At 37.9% G+C, this 17617-nt stretch overlaps 1 protein-coding gene across 3 annotated transcripts; it reads left to right on the forward strand.

The window, feature by feature from the left end:
- The first annotated feature begins 198 nt into the window (after positions 1–198).
- Positions 199–17318, forward strand: LOC140162455 (uncharacterized). 3 transcript variants are annotated; one of them, XM_072185694.1, is made up of 9 exons: positions 199–1137; positions 2386–2757; positions 3177–3279; positions 3821–3968; positions 6728–6813; positions 7944–8013; positions 8446–8598; positions 9600–9818; positions 16836–17318. In XM_072185694.1, exons 1-9 carry the CDS (start codon positions 199–201, stop codon positions 17170–17172), a joined length of 2427 nt encoding a protein of 808 aa, XP_072041795.1. In that variant the 3' UTR covers positions 17173–17318. The 3 variants fall into 3 exon arrangements, with proteins under 3 accessions (XP_072041795.1, XP_072041796.1, XP_072041797.1); XM_072185695.1 differs by having other exon boundaries at positions 3824–3968; XM_072185696.1 differs by having other exon boundaries at positions 9600–9801; positions 16836–16971.
- The last annotated feature ends 299 nt before the right edge of the window (positions 17319–17617 follow it).

Genomic DNA, 17617 nt, shown 5'->3' on the forward strand with positions numbered 1-17617 from the left:
TAATCCCGAAGCAGGCGTTTCTTCGTCAAAAGAAACAACCCCGCAAAAGACCTCGCACCGTGGCGCGCAGGTTATGTACCTCGACCAGAATTTGTAAACCATAGTTTTGAAGAAGTACGATTGAACTTTTATTCACATGGAGTGAAAAACATTGAAAGGAGTGAAACTGGTGAGGGCGATGTTTCAGCAAATAGTTCGATGAGTAATGTTCAAAATGGTTTAAAGGGAGAAGAATTGAAAAGTGCTATAGAGGAATTCTGTTCGGATGTCCTACCTTCAGTGTCTGTATCTGTCTCTTCAAGCTTATCAGGTATGAAGGTAACTAAATCCTCAAAACACTCCCGTGGTGAAACAAAAAAGTCAACTATGCAAGTAGAAGTAGACGATGTTGCATCAACATCGGATAATCGCGAGAATGATACGACCAAAAGTAAACCCCCTGTGGAAAGAACTGATAGACGGGCACGTCAACAATCTCCTGGGGTTGCCTCATCTTCAGATGATCAGGATGCGAGGGTGGGTCAAAGACGTATTGATTCAGTTGACGAATCAGAGAACAAGAAACGACAAAGAACCGTGCCTTCTGATGATGAAGCTGAAACATCATCATCTGTTGCTACATCAAAACCGCAAAGAGCTAAGGTGGGAGAAAGAACCGTGCCTTCTGATGACGAGGCTGAAACGTCAACCTCGGATTCTGTGTCAAGAAATCGAGAAACAAGGACAAATCAAAAAACAACTTCTGCTGAAGCGGAAGTCAACATGACATCATCATCAACAGCTGCTGTGTCAGCATCGAAGATTGTCAGCAGGAATGCTGATGAAGAGGCTGAATTGTCAACCTCAAATTCTGTGTCAAGTAAAAGAGAAACAAGGACAAGACAGAAGACTACAACTTCTGAAGCAGAAGTCAAGACGACATCATCATCAACAGCAGCGGTTTCAGCATCAAAGGTCATCAGCAGGAAGGCGGATAAAGAGCTTGGGGAAGCTGTTGAAAGCAGTGGCCTGGATTCAGATGCTAGTGGACCTGTATCGGTGAGATCAAGGGCGGAAGGAGTAGGTGGTGGAAAAACACTGGAGATTGGCTCCAGTGATGAAGCTGCTGTGTCTGGATATACCAGGAGAACAGCTAAGGTAATCAGGCTATTCCGTTTGAAATACATACCCTCTATGGAAGATGTGACATTCATCTCCAACACAGGGGGTGTAGATTTCAAAAGGAGTCGCCCATTCATGTAACATTCAAATGATAATACGATCTAAGTCCATTCCCTTTAGTTTCAATTTGGCAGTATTTATCCGGTTTCCAACCTTGAATAACAAGTAATTTAGAATCAATAACTTCTTTTTTTCAATTCTTTAAAAAAAAAAAATTATATTTTTGACTTTTTGGAATTTTGACCCGGATAGGCCAAGGACTGGCGGGAAATCGGGTACCCAGGAATTGAATACCCGATAAAAAATATGAAAAAGTAGCTTGTTTGGGGCATTGTTAATGGCTTTAAACCCAGGAGCTTCTGGTTGCAGGCCCCTGGATCCCCGGCGCTGAAACGCTCCCCTCAATCTGCGCACTTCGCTCTATTTGTCAGTCTATATTATTGGACTCTGTTTTCAAGCCTTGAAATAAGCGGACTGGAACCAGGAGCAATTTGTTTTTGAACATTGCTCCCGGTTCACTGGGATTTTACAAGAACCAGGACTCAGGAGTGATTTCTAAAGAAAGTTGATAGAAGCAATTTTCAGAAAGTAAATCCTTTTCTGCATACAGTACAGCATACCAGCACTACTGCATCAAGTGCAAAACTGGAACCAGGAGCAATTTGCTTTAGAAAATCGCTCCTGGTTCATGAGAATTTTACAAAGACCAAGAGCAACTAGTAGCTTTACGAGGGCAAATTTGCTCCCAGCGCCTGTTTATTTCAAGGCTTGTCTGTTTTATAGGTTTTCATTGTTGGCAGGTATGCCTTTGGCATTTTTTATCCCCTGCCCATTTTTATTTTCTTTTGTTTATTGTCAAACAGCTCTGAGATGCAGCAATGCAGTGAGCCATTTGATTGGACTTTCAGAGCTCAGTCTGAGAGTTGGCAGTTTGATACTATATATATCATTCTGTTCATTGGTCTTGTTATTATTAATTTGTGTACATCGTGGAACATTCAACTACGCTTGTTGCTCTGTGAATAAACATGCTAATACACGAGCGTACAACGCTACTCTACATGTCCATATATGCAAGGTTATCTGCGTACAACAGCTTACTATGCACAGCCACGCAAAGAGTATGTTCTACGATGTGCACAAATTAAATAATTTTTCTATAGTGTCTGGTCTCTTTGTCAATTGAAATGAAACTTACACATATTCCATGTTCCCCTCCTTTAGGTTACTCCCAATAGGCGTGGCAGTGATGAGGCCAGTACAAGTGCTGATGTCCAGCCAACCAACCCTAAAGTTACTACCAAAGATCGTGAGGCACTGGCTAGAGTAACCCGGCAACAGGAGTCTACTGCCAGAGGGAGGAGGATACCAAAGGTTGCTGATGGACTCTCGCAATCAGATGGGGATGGACGTGAAACGGAAGGAAGGAGAGCTGATACGGCTGAAGGACTCTCGCAATCAGATAGAGACGGACTTGAAAGGGGACGAGGGAGAGCTGATACGGCTGACAGACTTGCGCAATCAGCCGGTGATGGGCCTGAAAGGGGACGAGGGAGAGCTGATATGGCTGATAGTAGAAATGATGGCGATGTCAAGGTTAGTTGCATGATCAATATTATGTTCGACTGAAGCTGTAGCTATTTGACTTAAAGGCCCAAAATCGTTGGCCTGGTCAACTGGCAGGTGTGTGCAGGAACTAAATACCAACAATTACTAAATGTTTATACTAGGATTTGGGCAGGTAACCTTGTCCTTACATATCACAATGTTCTTTTAGATGGTCAGGACCTTGGCGAGTTAGTCACTTTTATTATCATGGATTATGTTATGTCATAAAATGCTGAGCTTGTGTAAATCCAGATGTGCTGTTAACCCTTTAAGTCATAGTCGAAATGCACTTATCTCCTTTTAGATGTAGGGTCCTCAGTTCTATACGGCTCACCCTCACCAATTATAAAAGTGATGGCCCTCCAGACACCTTTTAATTTAAAACATTTATATTTTCCTGTGTACAGGAGACGGCAATTGTCAGTGTTGAATGCCCTCTATGCGGAATCAAGTTCCCAATACAGCAGATAGAGGGCCATGCATCGGAATGTAATGGACCTCAAGAAGAAGGTAGGTCATAGGTCACAGGCTGGGTAGGTTGTAGGTCACAGACTGGGTAGGTCATAGGTCACAGACTGGGTAGAACTGAGATTCCACATAGCAGCATCGTAAATGCAGCATGCTATCGAAATCTGTTTTATCATGCAAGCATTTTCATGCAAACATTGTAGGCTTGTATTGTTGATGCTGGGATGCATGCATTGGCTTGTCTACTAATTTCTTGGCAAGAAATGCAGTTTTTAACTTACAAATAAAAATCATGATGATAAGGTGACAACAAAAAAAACCCTGACAGAGTTTTGGGAGATTTGTTTTGTTAGTTTTGCTAAAATCGTTTAAAATAAGCTGTTTTGGGCCAAAAAATAAGGACATTTTCCAACAATATTTTGAAAAATCAAGTTTCCCAGAATTTTCAAACTTTTGGTGATAAAAAAAAAAGGAATCCTGACCAACCAACCCATCTTGAAAAGCCTGTCTGCCCAAAAAACAGGGTGGCTTTTTTCTTGTTACCTAAAATAAAACAATTGTTTGATGCTTATTGCCTATATAGAAGTTGCTGTTGTACCAAGACATACCAGACAGCAAGAGCAAATCCCAAGGACCAGTAACCAAAGAGATGATGAGGAGGATGGAGGAGGAGATGGCCAGCTGGAGATGTCAGAAGAGTTTCCAAATTGGAATGCAGAGATGGTGGGCAGGTATGTGGGTTTATTCTTCTTGTAAGATCTACTGCGAGTTACCGGCACTAGCTTTGAAGTTTATCATGTTCTGCATTAGCTCAGTGTTGCTTGGTGCGTGTACATACTTTTATGCGCGCGATCAACGTGCCGCTTATGTACATGCAAAAAAAACATGCTAAGCCAATGCAGCACACACTGAACTTCAAAGCTAGTGCCGTTGACTTGAGGTAGATATACAGACTATACCCTCAAGTGGCGTAGCGTCATAGACCCATGTTGGGGCGCATGCCTCCCAATCAGTGAAAATTTTGATTCTTGAAAATTGTAGGTGCCCCTTCAATCAAGCTCAATGCCTCCACCATAGACTAATATAGACTATTTTCCAACAGTTAAAATATCCCCATGCATTATTATGCTGTGAATTCTCACATATTCATGAGGGCCGATTGTTTGATCGTGCTGTGAGCTGTGTCTAACAATCACACCAGTGTTGCATGCCTATAAGCAATAGCGTTGCGTGTCTTTGTGTTCACGCAAAGGACCGTAACAATAGGCGGTATGTGCGTAGGAGTTTTGCCTGTTGCATTTCATGGAATGATTGGCCCTCATTATCGGGTGATGCTGAGACTTTGACTTAGTCGATGGCCTCCCCCTTCCCCAATCTGATGATGCATGCTAAGCTTCTGCTGCCCTCCCATGCAAAATGCAGGATAGGTAGTAAATTTAATTGCCTCCATGATCCACCTGTCTAGCACTGAAGTACATTGTGATGTGTAGTGTACCTGTATTCTAAATGGTTCCAAAAAGTAAGTCCCCCTTCCCCAAAGAAATGTTGGTATAATCCAAAAACTGCTTGATCGATTTTCTTGTTTTAAATTTTGGAACATAGAATCGATCAAGTATTTTTTTGGATTATATACCACAATGTCGCATGTCATAAATTGGGTACAACTTCCATTACATGGTCAAAAATGACAAAAAATGTATTTTTTGATATGTTGTATATTGACAACTTCTAACAATTACCACCACTTTTAACCTTAGCACATGCTTAAGTTATGAGATGTAAATCTCAATTTTCAAATGCAGTTTTCTCAAATCGGACCTCAATTACAAAAATGACTGTAAAATTGTTATTTTATGCAAGAATGTCATCAGATTTGGAGGATATGTTCTCAATACATTAATGCTTGAAATGAACTATTTTAAATAATTGTACGTATGTTAATTACGTTGTAGAGGTCAATGACCTTTTTACGAGTAATTAGCGAGATGGGTATTCTATTATTGAGGAAATGAATATCAAGAAGAGCAATGTACATTAGCATATTGCTAAAAATGCTGAAATTCAACTATGGTTTCATTAAAAATGAAAAAAATGGAGCATATAACCCTTTAAGGTGGTACTACACCCCTTGATAAATTTGTGAATATTTTTGCATTTTTCTCAAAAAATAATATCACACTGGTAACAAAAGTTATGTATATTATAGGGGTAAGGAATCCAGTTACTACACTGAAATTTCAGTGACTCAAGACAAGCGGTATGTTATTTATGATAAGAAAAGAGGTACCGCTAGACAGTGAGGATAACTAAAGCATAAATTCTGTTTGTCCTCAAAACATTTTGGTTGTCCCCAAAATGTGTCATACTTTTGAGTGTAAACACAGTGGTTGTCCAGGGGATAAGTACATAGCTCAATATGGTTGTCCCCAGTGATTTTTGGACAAGAGGATAATGCTTATTTCGAACACTGCCGCTAGAATATACCTCATTTCTTAACATATAATGAACCCCTTGTCTTGAATCACTGAAATTTCAGTGAAGTAATTGGATTCCGTGCCCCTATATAATATACATATAACTTTTGTTACCAGTGTGTAGTTACTTATTTGAGAAAAATGAAAAATTAGTCACAAAATTTATCAGGGGGTGAAGTACCACCTTAAGTAGTCAGTAATTGTTTTAGTTGTACAAATTCAACATTCAGAACTGTCAATACATCATACCCTCACTAGATTTGAAAAAGTAGTTTTGACATGCTGACATGTGAATTTTCACATAGGCCCTATATTGCACACTCCCGCATCCGCCTGCTCCACCCCTGGCATTTTTCATTTCAACTGATGTGATTTTTTTTTAATGAATGATGTATAATTATATGCTTCAGTAGACTGAAAGAGTATAAAATTAGGCTTAAAATGAAGTATCAGTCACTGCTGTAGGATATGGGGTTACGGAAAGCCAATCAAATTTGTATCGCAATTTTCAGAAAAATGTAATCTCTCCACCCTTTTTGCATACCCAACTTATGACATGAGACCAGGGGGGGACTTAATTTTCTTGGAACCGTTTATGATTTTTATGCCTCCACCGGAAGTATTATGTTCCCTGGTTGTCTGTCATTCTGTCCGTCCGAGGTTGACCGTGCAATTTCTGCGATTTGGTGGAGAGGTGGCAATTCATATTCTAGCACGTTTTTGTCGCAAAATATTGTGATTAAGTAGCTAATTTGCATAATTTATGCAAATCAAGCAAATATCCTTGTGTGCAGATTATCTGGAGATCCGTATAGGTTACAGTGATGAGACTTTGTGGGGAGTAGCACAGCCAGAGGTTCTTGACATGACCAGATTTTCAGCACAAAATATGCTAAATCGCTAGGTCATTGTGGGGTCATCGGGGTCAAGTCGCCATATATAGTTGCAGGTTTCAGGTTTTTTCAAAAATTTGGTTTGTCACTTACAATGGTGTGAATCTTTCCTTTTTATAACAGAAACCAAACTTCACGTAAGAAACCTGTGCATACATACAGCAGACATGCAAACGCAAATGCCACAAAAAGTGCCCCAGATCAAGATGGTAAGTATATATTATACTGTGGTTTGATCCTGAGTGGTAGTCCAGGGGTCATTTAATGTCATTGTTATAATAGATTACATAAGACATTGGAGTGTTGGGAAAAGGTTAAAGGGCATTGGACCTTGACTATTTTCGGAATTATAGGTTAATGAATGCGTCTTACTTGTTGAGAGTGAAATTGTACAAAACGGGGCTCGTGCACCAGACGCATCTACATCTCAGTACAAGTGCATTATTTTGTACAATTTCTCGAAACAACAAGTAATACGCATTTATTAACCTACTTCATACACGAGATAAAAAGCCGTAATTTGTGCTAAATTTATAACAAAATTGTCACTAAAAATGTTGGAAAATACGAGCAAATATAATGCATCAACCTGCAAGGAAAATGAATCAATCCTACGTGATGTGAACGCGTTCAGAAGAACTGCGTAGTACGCGGAGTGTGCGCCTGTGCAATTATACAATATTAATGCACTAAGCATATTTTTCTAATGGCTTTTCTGATTGGCTATGTGGTTCTAAGAGTGTATGAAATAGGTAATAGAATTAAGTATTATTGATGTCCTCCTAACTGCATAGTTTGGAGTCAAAGAGCACGTCAATTGATAATAATACCTGTACAAAAATAGGGGTTACTCCAAACAGTTGTGGAACGTATAAATATAGTTTAGTTTTTAAATTTGTTCCCATTTCCAAAGTTGGATTGGAAATTAATTATCAAGCATACATCCGTCTCTCAACATGCGATATTCAAAATTCGCGGGCGCCGAAATTGTCCAGTACAATGACGTGCCAGTAATACAATGAAGGCTGACAACAATTGAGTACAAGTAATCATGACGTCATTGCAATAGACAATTTTGGCGCGTGAGAGCCAGCTGTTTATATTAGTTTTATGTGTCAATATGAGTTTGTTTTAAATAAAACCATGTGATTCCTGCTTGATAATTATTTATCTAACATATAAGGCATAATGTTGGGATTGTCAGAGACATCCTATTAGCTATTTTCTAATATTCACCTTAAAGCACAGCACACTGGCTAATGTGTAATTTTATTATATATTTAGTGTTATTATTATTAAGAAGTGTTATTATTATATTAATGTTTGTATGAAACTTCAGATATGATGGACGATTGGATGCAAGCAGGAGACACGGCACCAAGACCTGGCAGAAGTCAACTAAGAACAAAGTAAGTCGCTTTTATTGTATTTATTGCCATATATTCCATTTTATTCATCAGGGTTGTCACCAGCCCAAGTACAAAAAACCCCTGTTACTGTTAGTGCACCACCTGTTGACAAGCAGGAATTCTTGCTTTTTTGTTGTTCAAATTTCTGCATTTTTATTATTTTTAGCTCATTTTAGAGAGTTCTTGTCACATTTTACATGCTCTTTCCGGCTTTTTCAGGATTTTCCTGTTTTGTCATATGAAATCTATTCGCATGCATGCTCTCGTCCGGCCCCAGAGTAAAGACTTTAACGACTTGACCATGCTGCTCTCTGAAATGATATGATTTTAATTCAAACAATTTTTGCTCTAAGATAGGATTTAAGAACCAAGAAAGTAGGGGAAATCAGATGATTCAGTTATTCTCTAACTTTACTTATCTATCTATTCCAGAGTGACAAAACCAATAGAATTAATAGATGAGGATGATGAGAGCAACGATATCACTCCTGAGATGGATCATGTTGATGCTACCATCTATCAAATGGTAGAGAATAATGAACTACAACTCGTTCAACCTGGACGATCAAGAACTGCACGTAGGAGGTAAAAACTTTCATTGCTGGGGCTTTTCCCACTGGGGGTTCACTTGGGGTATTATTTGGTATGCATGCTTGTCACAAAAAAGGTAGAATTTTGACCTGCTGGCGTCGACAATGTCTTTAGGAAAAGGGGTACATTTTAAGGTTAATCTTTGACGTTTATATTTATTCGCAGAGTGTTCTTAGGTACACAAGTAATAAACCAAAACAAGGAAAATGAATCAATGTAGTTCCAATGTATTCTCTATTTCCTACCCCTGAAAACGCCATTTAGGGTCGATTTTTGAGATGCTGTGACCAGCATGGATACCAATTAAGTATGTGAGTGAAACTCCTGGGGCTTTCTATTTGCTAAAACAAACAAACCTGAATTCCCAACCAGTGGGTTGATATCCCATATTTGGGATCACAAATTCAAAATATAGCAGTGGTGTAGATTTCTTTTCAACATTTGGGGAATTGGGGGCTTAGAACAAACACATGCGACATCAACATTGAGGGGGATGATTGTATGGGGGGAGATACATCCCCCTCTCCCCTTAAGTACTTATTATAGAGTATTATTTAATCAATAGCAGAAAACTAATTGGCCCATTTCTCAGAATAGCAATGAAGCAAAAATATCACTATCAATTACAAAATTATCCATATCTTGGAAAAGTATAAGTGTTATTTATATCATTTTGGTTTCATTTTAAACTGTCAGATGCTTACATTTAAAATATTAAAATGCGGCTTGTTCCTCGTTTGTCAGAGTGCATCACATTTGCAAGCCATGAGTTTTAAAAGATTGAGGTGTGTGATAAATAGCACACCTCAAACTTTTGAGGAGTGCTATTTTGTAGCTTTTTGTGAAGGTCGGTGATATACGAGTGTAAGCTTAAAGAATCACACTCCTTATTATCATTTAAGGAGTGTGGAGGAGTGCGATCGCACTCCCACGCCTCAAAACTCAAAGCCTTTATTTCTTATATACATGTATATTTGTCCTTTTTACCCTACCAGATCTCCATCACCAGAAGAAGACGAAGAGGAAACGGAACCAATAGAGAAATGCTTCTTGTGCAACAAACTCATTCCCAGGTCCATGTACGAAGCCCACGTCAACGAGGAGATAGACCGCACAAACAACCAGAATGATGACTCAAGCGAGGGCGCTGCTGGACCAGCGGCATCAAGAGAGGGGATACGAGCAGGAACTGGCTTGGTGAGACGCACGCGGAGGTAGTTGGTTGCATGATTGTGTTTGCTGCATGTGTGACCCAACACAATTAAATGAGGCATTTGATGAGTGGTGTGATCCAGAGAAGATACCTAACGCTTCCCACAATGCATTTCTTCACTGTACTGATTTGCTATCTACCTGTTCGATAATGCGATAATTCCTTGCGGTTAGACCCAAGATATCGTCATTTGACGTCACACCGACTTGGAATGCACAGTAACGATGTTCACGAAATGATGCATGCATCGGCATGATGTCAAATGATGACATCTCTGGTCTAACCTCAAGGAATTATGGGATTTACCGAAAAGGTCAATTCAGACTTCAGTGCAACATGAGTCGATCATACCTTGATTAACAGGTCATCCAGATCTTGCAGTTGAGCTATTTCTTGTCACTATCGACACATGTTGTTGTACTAGATAGCAAATCAGTACATGGAAGAAATGCATTGTGGGAAGTGTAAGATATCTTCTGTGGGGTGTGATCCATCTCACATTTAGTGAGGCATTTGAAGAGGGTGGACAAATATTTACCCCACCCAAGACTTGAAAACAGGCTGGGTGACTGAGCAGTTCACCCTGGTATTTTCTATAGCCCTTGTAAAGGGGCGATTTTTCTGAATTGATCAAGTTGCATTTACGGACATGCCAGTTTTACAGAAATTTCCTTAAAAGAAAATGATTCCAGTAATGTAGTTTGTTTGTGGGTGATTAAATTTTCTAAGAAAGCGAGGCAGTTTAGCATTTTTAAAGGGGGAGATAACCCTTTAAACTCAATTGTAGCCTATTCCACAGTTTTGTGCTCAATATTTTCACAGATTTCAAAGTTTTTGTTAGTAAAATAAAAAATAAAAAAGATGATGAAACTCTCTGAATCAATTGGTCATAAACCAACTGAGTCACGTTTATGACCAATTGATGACGTCATACCATCCAACAAAGGATCAATTGGCATACACCATTGAGAAAAGCAACAGACTGGATTGCCGAAACTGTATGGAAAATGTGAGTTTTTTATTGGAATTTTAAAGAAAAACTTTGAAATATGAATATTGTATTTCTGATGAATCTCTTCAATAATATTTTCACAATATCTACAGTTCATAAAATGTTGAGGAAAGTTTGACTGGTTCCATCTGTGGTTAAAAAAGTATAATTCTTTTAATCCCTGACACCACCCCATTTAATTGTGTTTGGTCAGATATTTTTGCCTGTTTTGCATGTTATTTTCAGACAGTGTAAGTGGTGCATGTATGTAGTTGTGTATTTGCATGATTTCTTCACAGGGGTCATGTCTTCCATAGGGTGTATGCAGGCCTTGCCGTCTAGATTTCAAAGGCGAGTGGTCAATCGCTCACTACCTTGATGCTAGGCGAGTAATCGAATCACTCGCTAGTGGTCGAATCACTCTCTAGGTCTGAAAGAGCAATCAGTATGACACACTTACGCACTGCTGATAGCCTGTCTTTCAGAAATCAAGACTAGTTTATTACGATAAATTGAATACATTGGAAGTGCTAAAACTTGAATGTAATTTAGATTCAATTTGGGTGATTCGCAGCGAGCGATATTTATTGTCTATGGTGAGTGGAAAATCGCTCGCTAGAAATTGAGTTTGGGCGAGGGGTGGCGAGCGAGAGCGATCGCTCGCCTCAAACGGCAAGGTCTGGTATGGATTTCAACAGGAATAACCCAATGATGCATCATTTGTACTGCAATCACTTAGTCCAGGCCCTAGCTAGAACCCGGCCTACACCGGATAGGGCAGAGATTTTGACACTTGATTTGGGTTATTGGACCTTTGAGGTTAAAGAATCACGGAGGTGCTTTTGCGCAAGCGGCTGCGAATTCGAGAGTTCCAAGATGGCCGCCGTCGGCCATTTTGAAAATTTTAAATTTTAGTTTTCACTCAATATTCATGTGTAATACATCATTCTATAGGTTTTTGCATACAAGGAATCAATTTCTGACATTATTTTTATGATTGAAGGTCAGTATAACATGTTTACATTCAAAATGGCACTTGAATGGTTGCCAAAAGATGGGGTTTTCATTAAAATGCATTTAGAATTCAATATTTTAACTTATTTGATGTTAAAAATAACCATGGGATGCTGATATTATGGTCAGTTGTCTATGTCATTTCTATCATCTCCTAGATATGTTTAAAAATCAAAATGGCTGCCAAAATGGCCGCCAAAATAGTCTTTTTTTTCATTAAAATGTGTTACAGGAGTATTATAAAGTACCAGATTTACAATGAAATGGTGCCAAACATTGTGTTCTTTTGTATTCAAAGTATCCCTCTGGTAAAGGGGTAACAATATGACATCGGCATCAATTAATATTATCTCATATGGGCATGTAAACATTCAAAATGGCCGCCAAAATGGCTGCAAAACATGATTTTTCATTAAAATGGTATTTAAAACAGCATTTTAATAGATGTTGTGTTAAATATTTCCATGGAACGCTGATATAATGTTAAAGGGATATTTCTATCCCAATTTCTTCCTGCTCATGTGTTTTTACATTCATAAAAGAATCTTAAATCCTAAATTTCATGCAAATCGGACATTCCGTTGGCGAATTATGGACTATAACATACCGTATATTTCAATGGTCCATAGGATTGTGTGTTATACTTTCGCTGGCGACAGAATAAAATTCAAAATCGAACATGTTGGCGGTTTCTCTGGAAAGGGAATATATTTGCAAGATTCCTCTTGCACATGATCATTATGCACCTAGTATATAAGGGGTCCCGTTGGTATGAGCATGCCGGCAGAATCATTTTACGACAGAATGTTAACCATATGCCATGAAGCTGAAAAAATGACATCTCCTGTAAAAAACTGGTATCTTGAAAGTTGGTGTAACAGTCATTTAAAAGAATATGACTGTTACACCAACATCCAAAATATTATTTTGGTGGCCAAGTTGAATTTTAAACATGCCCAATTACCCATAAGTCCATGCTGTTTTCCTATTACTGCTATGCTATAATGATTATGTGCGAAAATACTCTCCTTTTATGGCACCATCCCCTTGAAAACCAGATACCTAGTGTCGCTGTAACAGATTTTGATGAAAAAATAATATTTTGGTGGCCATTTTGGGAGTCACTTTTATTTCTTTGAACTTACCCATGGGATAATTTTGAATGACATATTTTACGTTACCCTTCTGCCACAAAGATATTTTTGGATCTCAAGAAAGCACTCATGTGGCACCATTTCCTTCAAAAATCAGATAAATTACATGTTGTTGAGACATAATATTATCAATTTAAAAACTACTTGCATGGTCATTTTGGAGAAAAAAAGAAAGGAAAGAAAGCACTATTGTTGCACATAATACATTATGTAAATTGTAAGTTGCTGGAAGGTATGGGTCTTGCTTAAAATGCCATATAGTTGAAAGCTTTCCATCCTGTTTCTGTTTTGCAGAATTTGATGGAAAACAAAAAATAGACTATGGGGCAGGTTGGCCCACTTGTGCTGGGGCAGGTTGCCCCCATTGTGTTTATGGGCAAGAGTTATGCATACTTTCTCCATTTCACCCATTTTGTGTCAAATGAAGCAAAATACAATTTACACACCAACACTAGTCAGTTCCATGGATAAAATTGTTCAAAGGCGGAGTATAGTACAAAAAAATCTATATTGTTGTCCTATTTGAGCACTTTTTGACTGGAAATAGCAATATTTCAATATCATATTTCTTTATAATTGGGAATTTGTACATAAAAAGTAATTCATCACTCAGAATAGTTAATAATGAACAAAAAAGTCAATTACAATTGTTATCCACAGCCTTTCAGTTTTTCGTTATGGGTTTTATAAGATGATTGGTTAACGTTATTTCCTTGATTTTAGCTATTTCCTCAAGAATGACCCATGATGGCGCATAAAATGAATTTTATTTTTTGATTATCTTGGAACTATGATAGGTGATATCTTACCGCAGTTGTAACTTTAGAATGTTTTATTGGAAAGAAATATGGCAATAACACACGGTTGTGTGCATAGAGGGCCAACCTGCCCCGCTTGGTGGGCCAACCTGCCCTGCCTGGTTAATTTTCTTTTCGCTCTCTCCTACAACTACTATAACTTTTGTATAAGTCACAGAGCCATATAAATTTGTTAGCATTTACCTAGAGTAAACAGCTCTCAAGTATCAAATTGATCATGAGAGCCTCCTAACCCACAAACTGAGCTCTCCAGATAAGTGGGGAAAAGGGGCCAACCTGTCCCGGTCTCCCTTACTAGGTGCATAATGATCATGTGCAAAAGGAATCTTGCAAATTTATCTTATAAATTTATAATTTATATCTAGAGAAACGGGCGAAATGTTCGATTTTGAATTTCATTCTGTCGACAACGAAAGTATCACACACAATCCTATGGACCATTGAAATATATGTTATAGCCCATAATTCGCCAACTGAATGTCCGATTTGCATGAAAATTTGGGTTTAGGTTTCTTTCATGAATGTAAAAACACATGAGCAGGAAGAAATTTGGATAGAAATACTCCTTTAACATTATATCAGCGTTCAATGAAAATATTTAACACAACATCTATTAAAATGCTGTTTTAAATATCATTTTAATGAAAAAAAATCATGTTTTTGCAGCCATTTTGGCGGCCATTTTATGCCATTTTGAATGTTTACATGCCCATGAGATCATATTAATTGATGCTGATGTCATATTTTTACCCCTTTACCAGAGAGATACTTTGAATACAAAAGAACACAATGTTTGGCACCATTTCATTGTAAATCTGGTACTTCATAATACTCCTGTAACACATTTTAATGAAAAAAGACGATTTTGGCGGCCATTTTGGCAGCCATTTTGATTTTTACACATATCCAGGAGATGATAGAAATGACATAGACAACTGACCATAATATCAGCAACCCATGGTTATTTTTAACATCAAAAAGTTAAAATATTGAATTCTAAATACATTTTAATGAAAACCCCATCTTTTGGCAACCATTTGGCAGCCATTTTGAATGTAAACATGTTATACTGACCTTCAATCATAAAAATAATGTCAGAAATTGATTCCTTGTATTCAAAAACCTATAGAATGATGTATTACACATGAATATTGAGTGAAAACTAAAATTTAAAATTTTCAAAATGGCACGTCATGGCGGCATCTTGGATTTCTCGAATTCGCAGCCGCTTTCGCAAAAGCACCTCTGTGATTCGTTAACCTCAAAGGTCCAATAACCCAAATCAAGTGTCAAAATCTCTGCCCTATCCGGTGTAGGCCGGGTTCTAGCTAGGGCCAGGACTACTTGTACCATTCGCATTCACACTAATCATGAATGATCATACTCATGCCTGCACCTGTTATGTAGTACTTCACAGTGTTGCTAAAACTTTCAGCTCCAAGACGCATCACATTGGCTCGCCAGGCCACGGCAAAGGAGTCTCAAGTAACCCAATTTTTAAGTTTCCAAAAAAATCACCCAATACTGGATATTTGGGTGGATTTACCCGAATTTAAAACGCAAATCACCAATCCCATTTCTGTGGAAAAGCACTTGACTAAAAAACTTCGGGTATCAAATGGGAAGTTTAGGACCGATCAATAAATGGTCACAAAACCCTTTGTAATTGAAATTCGGAGCTTCAGAGACTCAAAACCTTTATAAACCGGCTAAATTGAAAGGAAAATACATCAAACTACTGCCGCGACCTGACTTTTGCAAAGTAGCCCAATTTTACACATGTTTTTTGAGTAGCAGCAAGTGATTGCTAAGTAGCCCAATTGTGCGCCTAAGGCGTGGCGTTGACATCATTGGTACTTTAGACACGTGCCACATGATGACAAAGCTAATCTGTATAACAGGAAGACAGGTGTCTGACACAGAGAAGGAACTCCATTTTGTAGTTGGGTGGGCACAATTTTGGAAAACTGTCCTTGTGAGAATGTACGTAGGGTAGAGCCAACAAATCCATGTTGTTTTCCGTATTCTGAAAATAACCATAAAAATTGGGAAATCATATTAAAAAACACTGATCATGACATAATGTAAACAACATGTTTCTATATTTGGAAATAATGATTCAAAATTATTTCAATTCATGTGCGAAATTGGCGGCATAGCCGAAGAAAAAAATTAATAAAACTGCAAATATATACGACCCTTTAAATTTTGAAGTAAATTTCAGTGAATTATTTAATCGGTTTATGCAATCTGTTGCATGTATATTGGAAACTAGACCCAAATAAGCTTAAATTTGGTTGCAGACTCCATTTTCCGTTTTCTACTTGAAATTCTGTAAAACAAAAGAACTTTGGGCTTTAATATAACGGCAGTAATTTGCTTTAAACAGTGTGTGTGATGTATGCAATGTGCTTTTGCATGATTTGTTATACCTGTAATTTTTTATTGCTTGCTGTTCATGCTTATTTTTCTTGTTATTTTCAAGCATTGAAAGTTTTAGTGTTTTAGCTGATTTCAGCTTTAATTGTTATTGTGTTTTTCAGCCTATTTCTGCATCAAATTCACAGAAAATGGTAAAAAAACATGGTTTTCAATTTTTGTTTGTTCAAGACCAGTTTTCATGTTTGTATTTAAGAAATTTGCACAAAACAGGTTTGACCAGGTCTAACATTATAGACCTGGTCTAACAATGGAGATTAATAATCCCGCGGTAAGCCATTTTGTCTGCATGAGTGACAAACAAACTTGACAGAGTCGGTACTATTTGGGTCTAATCTCTTTTTTGTATAGTTCGGAATAGGCCTGTAGCAAAAATAGCAAAATTGGGCCAAAAAAGTCCAAATTTAAATAAATATACCCCAAATCGTGGACTTATGTGAAATTAATCAAAAATATAGGCTCCAACAACCTGCTGATTGGATGTGACTGGAATCATAGAAATTGGAAACCTGTCCACAAATTAACAAAATACTAACAGAAAATTCACAAGCTTGTGTCATTTTGGCTGATATTGTTCTATTATTATTTTTCTTTATCGTTAGGACTGAAGAACCACCGAAACCAAAAGACAACCATCAGAATGCAGCTGAGAGTTCAGGTCCAGAGATCATCGATGATGAGTCCGACGATTATGATGAGGACGACGATGTTGATGATGATGATGAAAAACCATTTGATCCGGCCAATGTTAGTTTTGGCGACTCGCCAATCAGAGCTTTCAAGAAGATCAGCGAACAACCAAACAATTTAATTGATTTTAAAAATCAGTTTAAGACGTCATCTAAGCCAGTCAAATCCTTGTACAAGGAGACTGGTAAAGGGAGGGGGAAACGAAAAGCCTACAGAGGGAAGAGGGGAAGGGGAAAAAGAAGGAGGTGAAAGGAAAATAATTATCCCCTGGTTCCATATTTGAATTTAGATTTCATTTTGTAAATGAACAAACAGAAATATTTTGGAAATGCCTCCATTTCAAAATCCATACACCCCTTTGAAAGTCATGACCTTAATCCTCCCACACAGGGGGTGTAGATCTTGTGTCATATACTTGGGTACCCAAAAAGGTGGCTTTGTTACATTTTGATGTGCAGCTTGGATTTCAAAACACTGTCTCTTGAGTATTCCTTCACTTAGAAGATTCAATTAGGTCTTAAATTGAGGCTAATTTATTCTAGATTACTCATGTTTTTATCCTGTTTTAAAATATATTTTATTTATTTTCTTATGACGTTTGGCATGAAATGTGCCAAGGGTGGCTGAGGATTAGGGGAGGAGGATTAGGGAGGGATTCATATCGTAAAATTTGATTTAAAACCACCATTAAAAA

Source organism: Amphiura filiformis, chromosome 10, assembly GCF_039555335.1.
Source record: "Amphiura filiformis chromosome 10, Afil_fr2py, whole genome shotgun sequence".
Lineage (NCBI taxonomy): Eukaryota > Metazoa > Echinodermata > Ophiuroidea > Amphilepidida > Amphiuridae > Amphiura > Amphiura filiformis.

Bases quoted from the DNA above. Each gene is read 5' to 3' on its own strand.
- LOC140162455 (XM_072185694.1), top strand. From the start codon at position 199: ATGAGTAATGTTCAAAATGGTTTAAAGGGAGAAGAATTGAAAAGTGCT. The intron at 3,969-6,727 runs GTATGTGGGTTT...TTTTTATAACAG, and splicing joins AATGCAGAGATGGTGGGCAG to AAACCAAACTTCACGTAAGA. The intron at 9,819-16,835 runs GTAGTTGGTTGC...CTTTATCGTTAG, and splicing joins TTGGTGAGACGCACGCGGAG to GACTGAAGAACCACCGAAAC.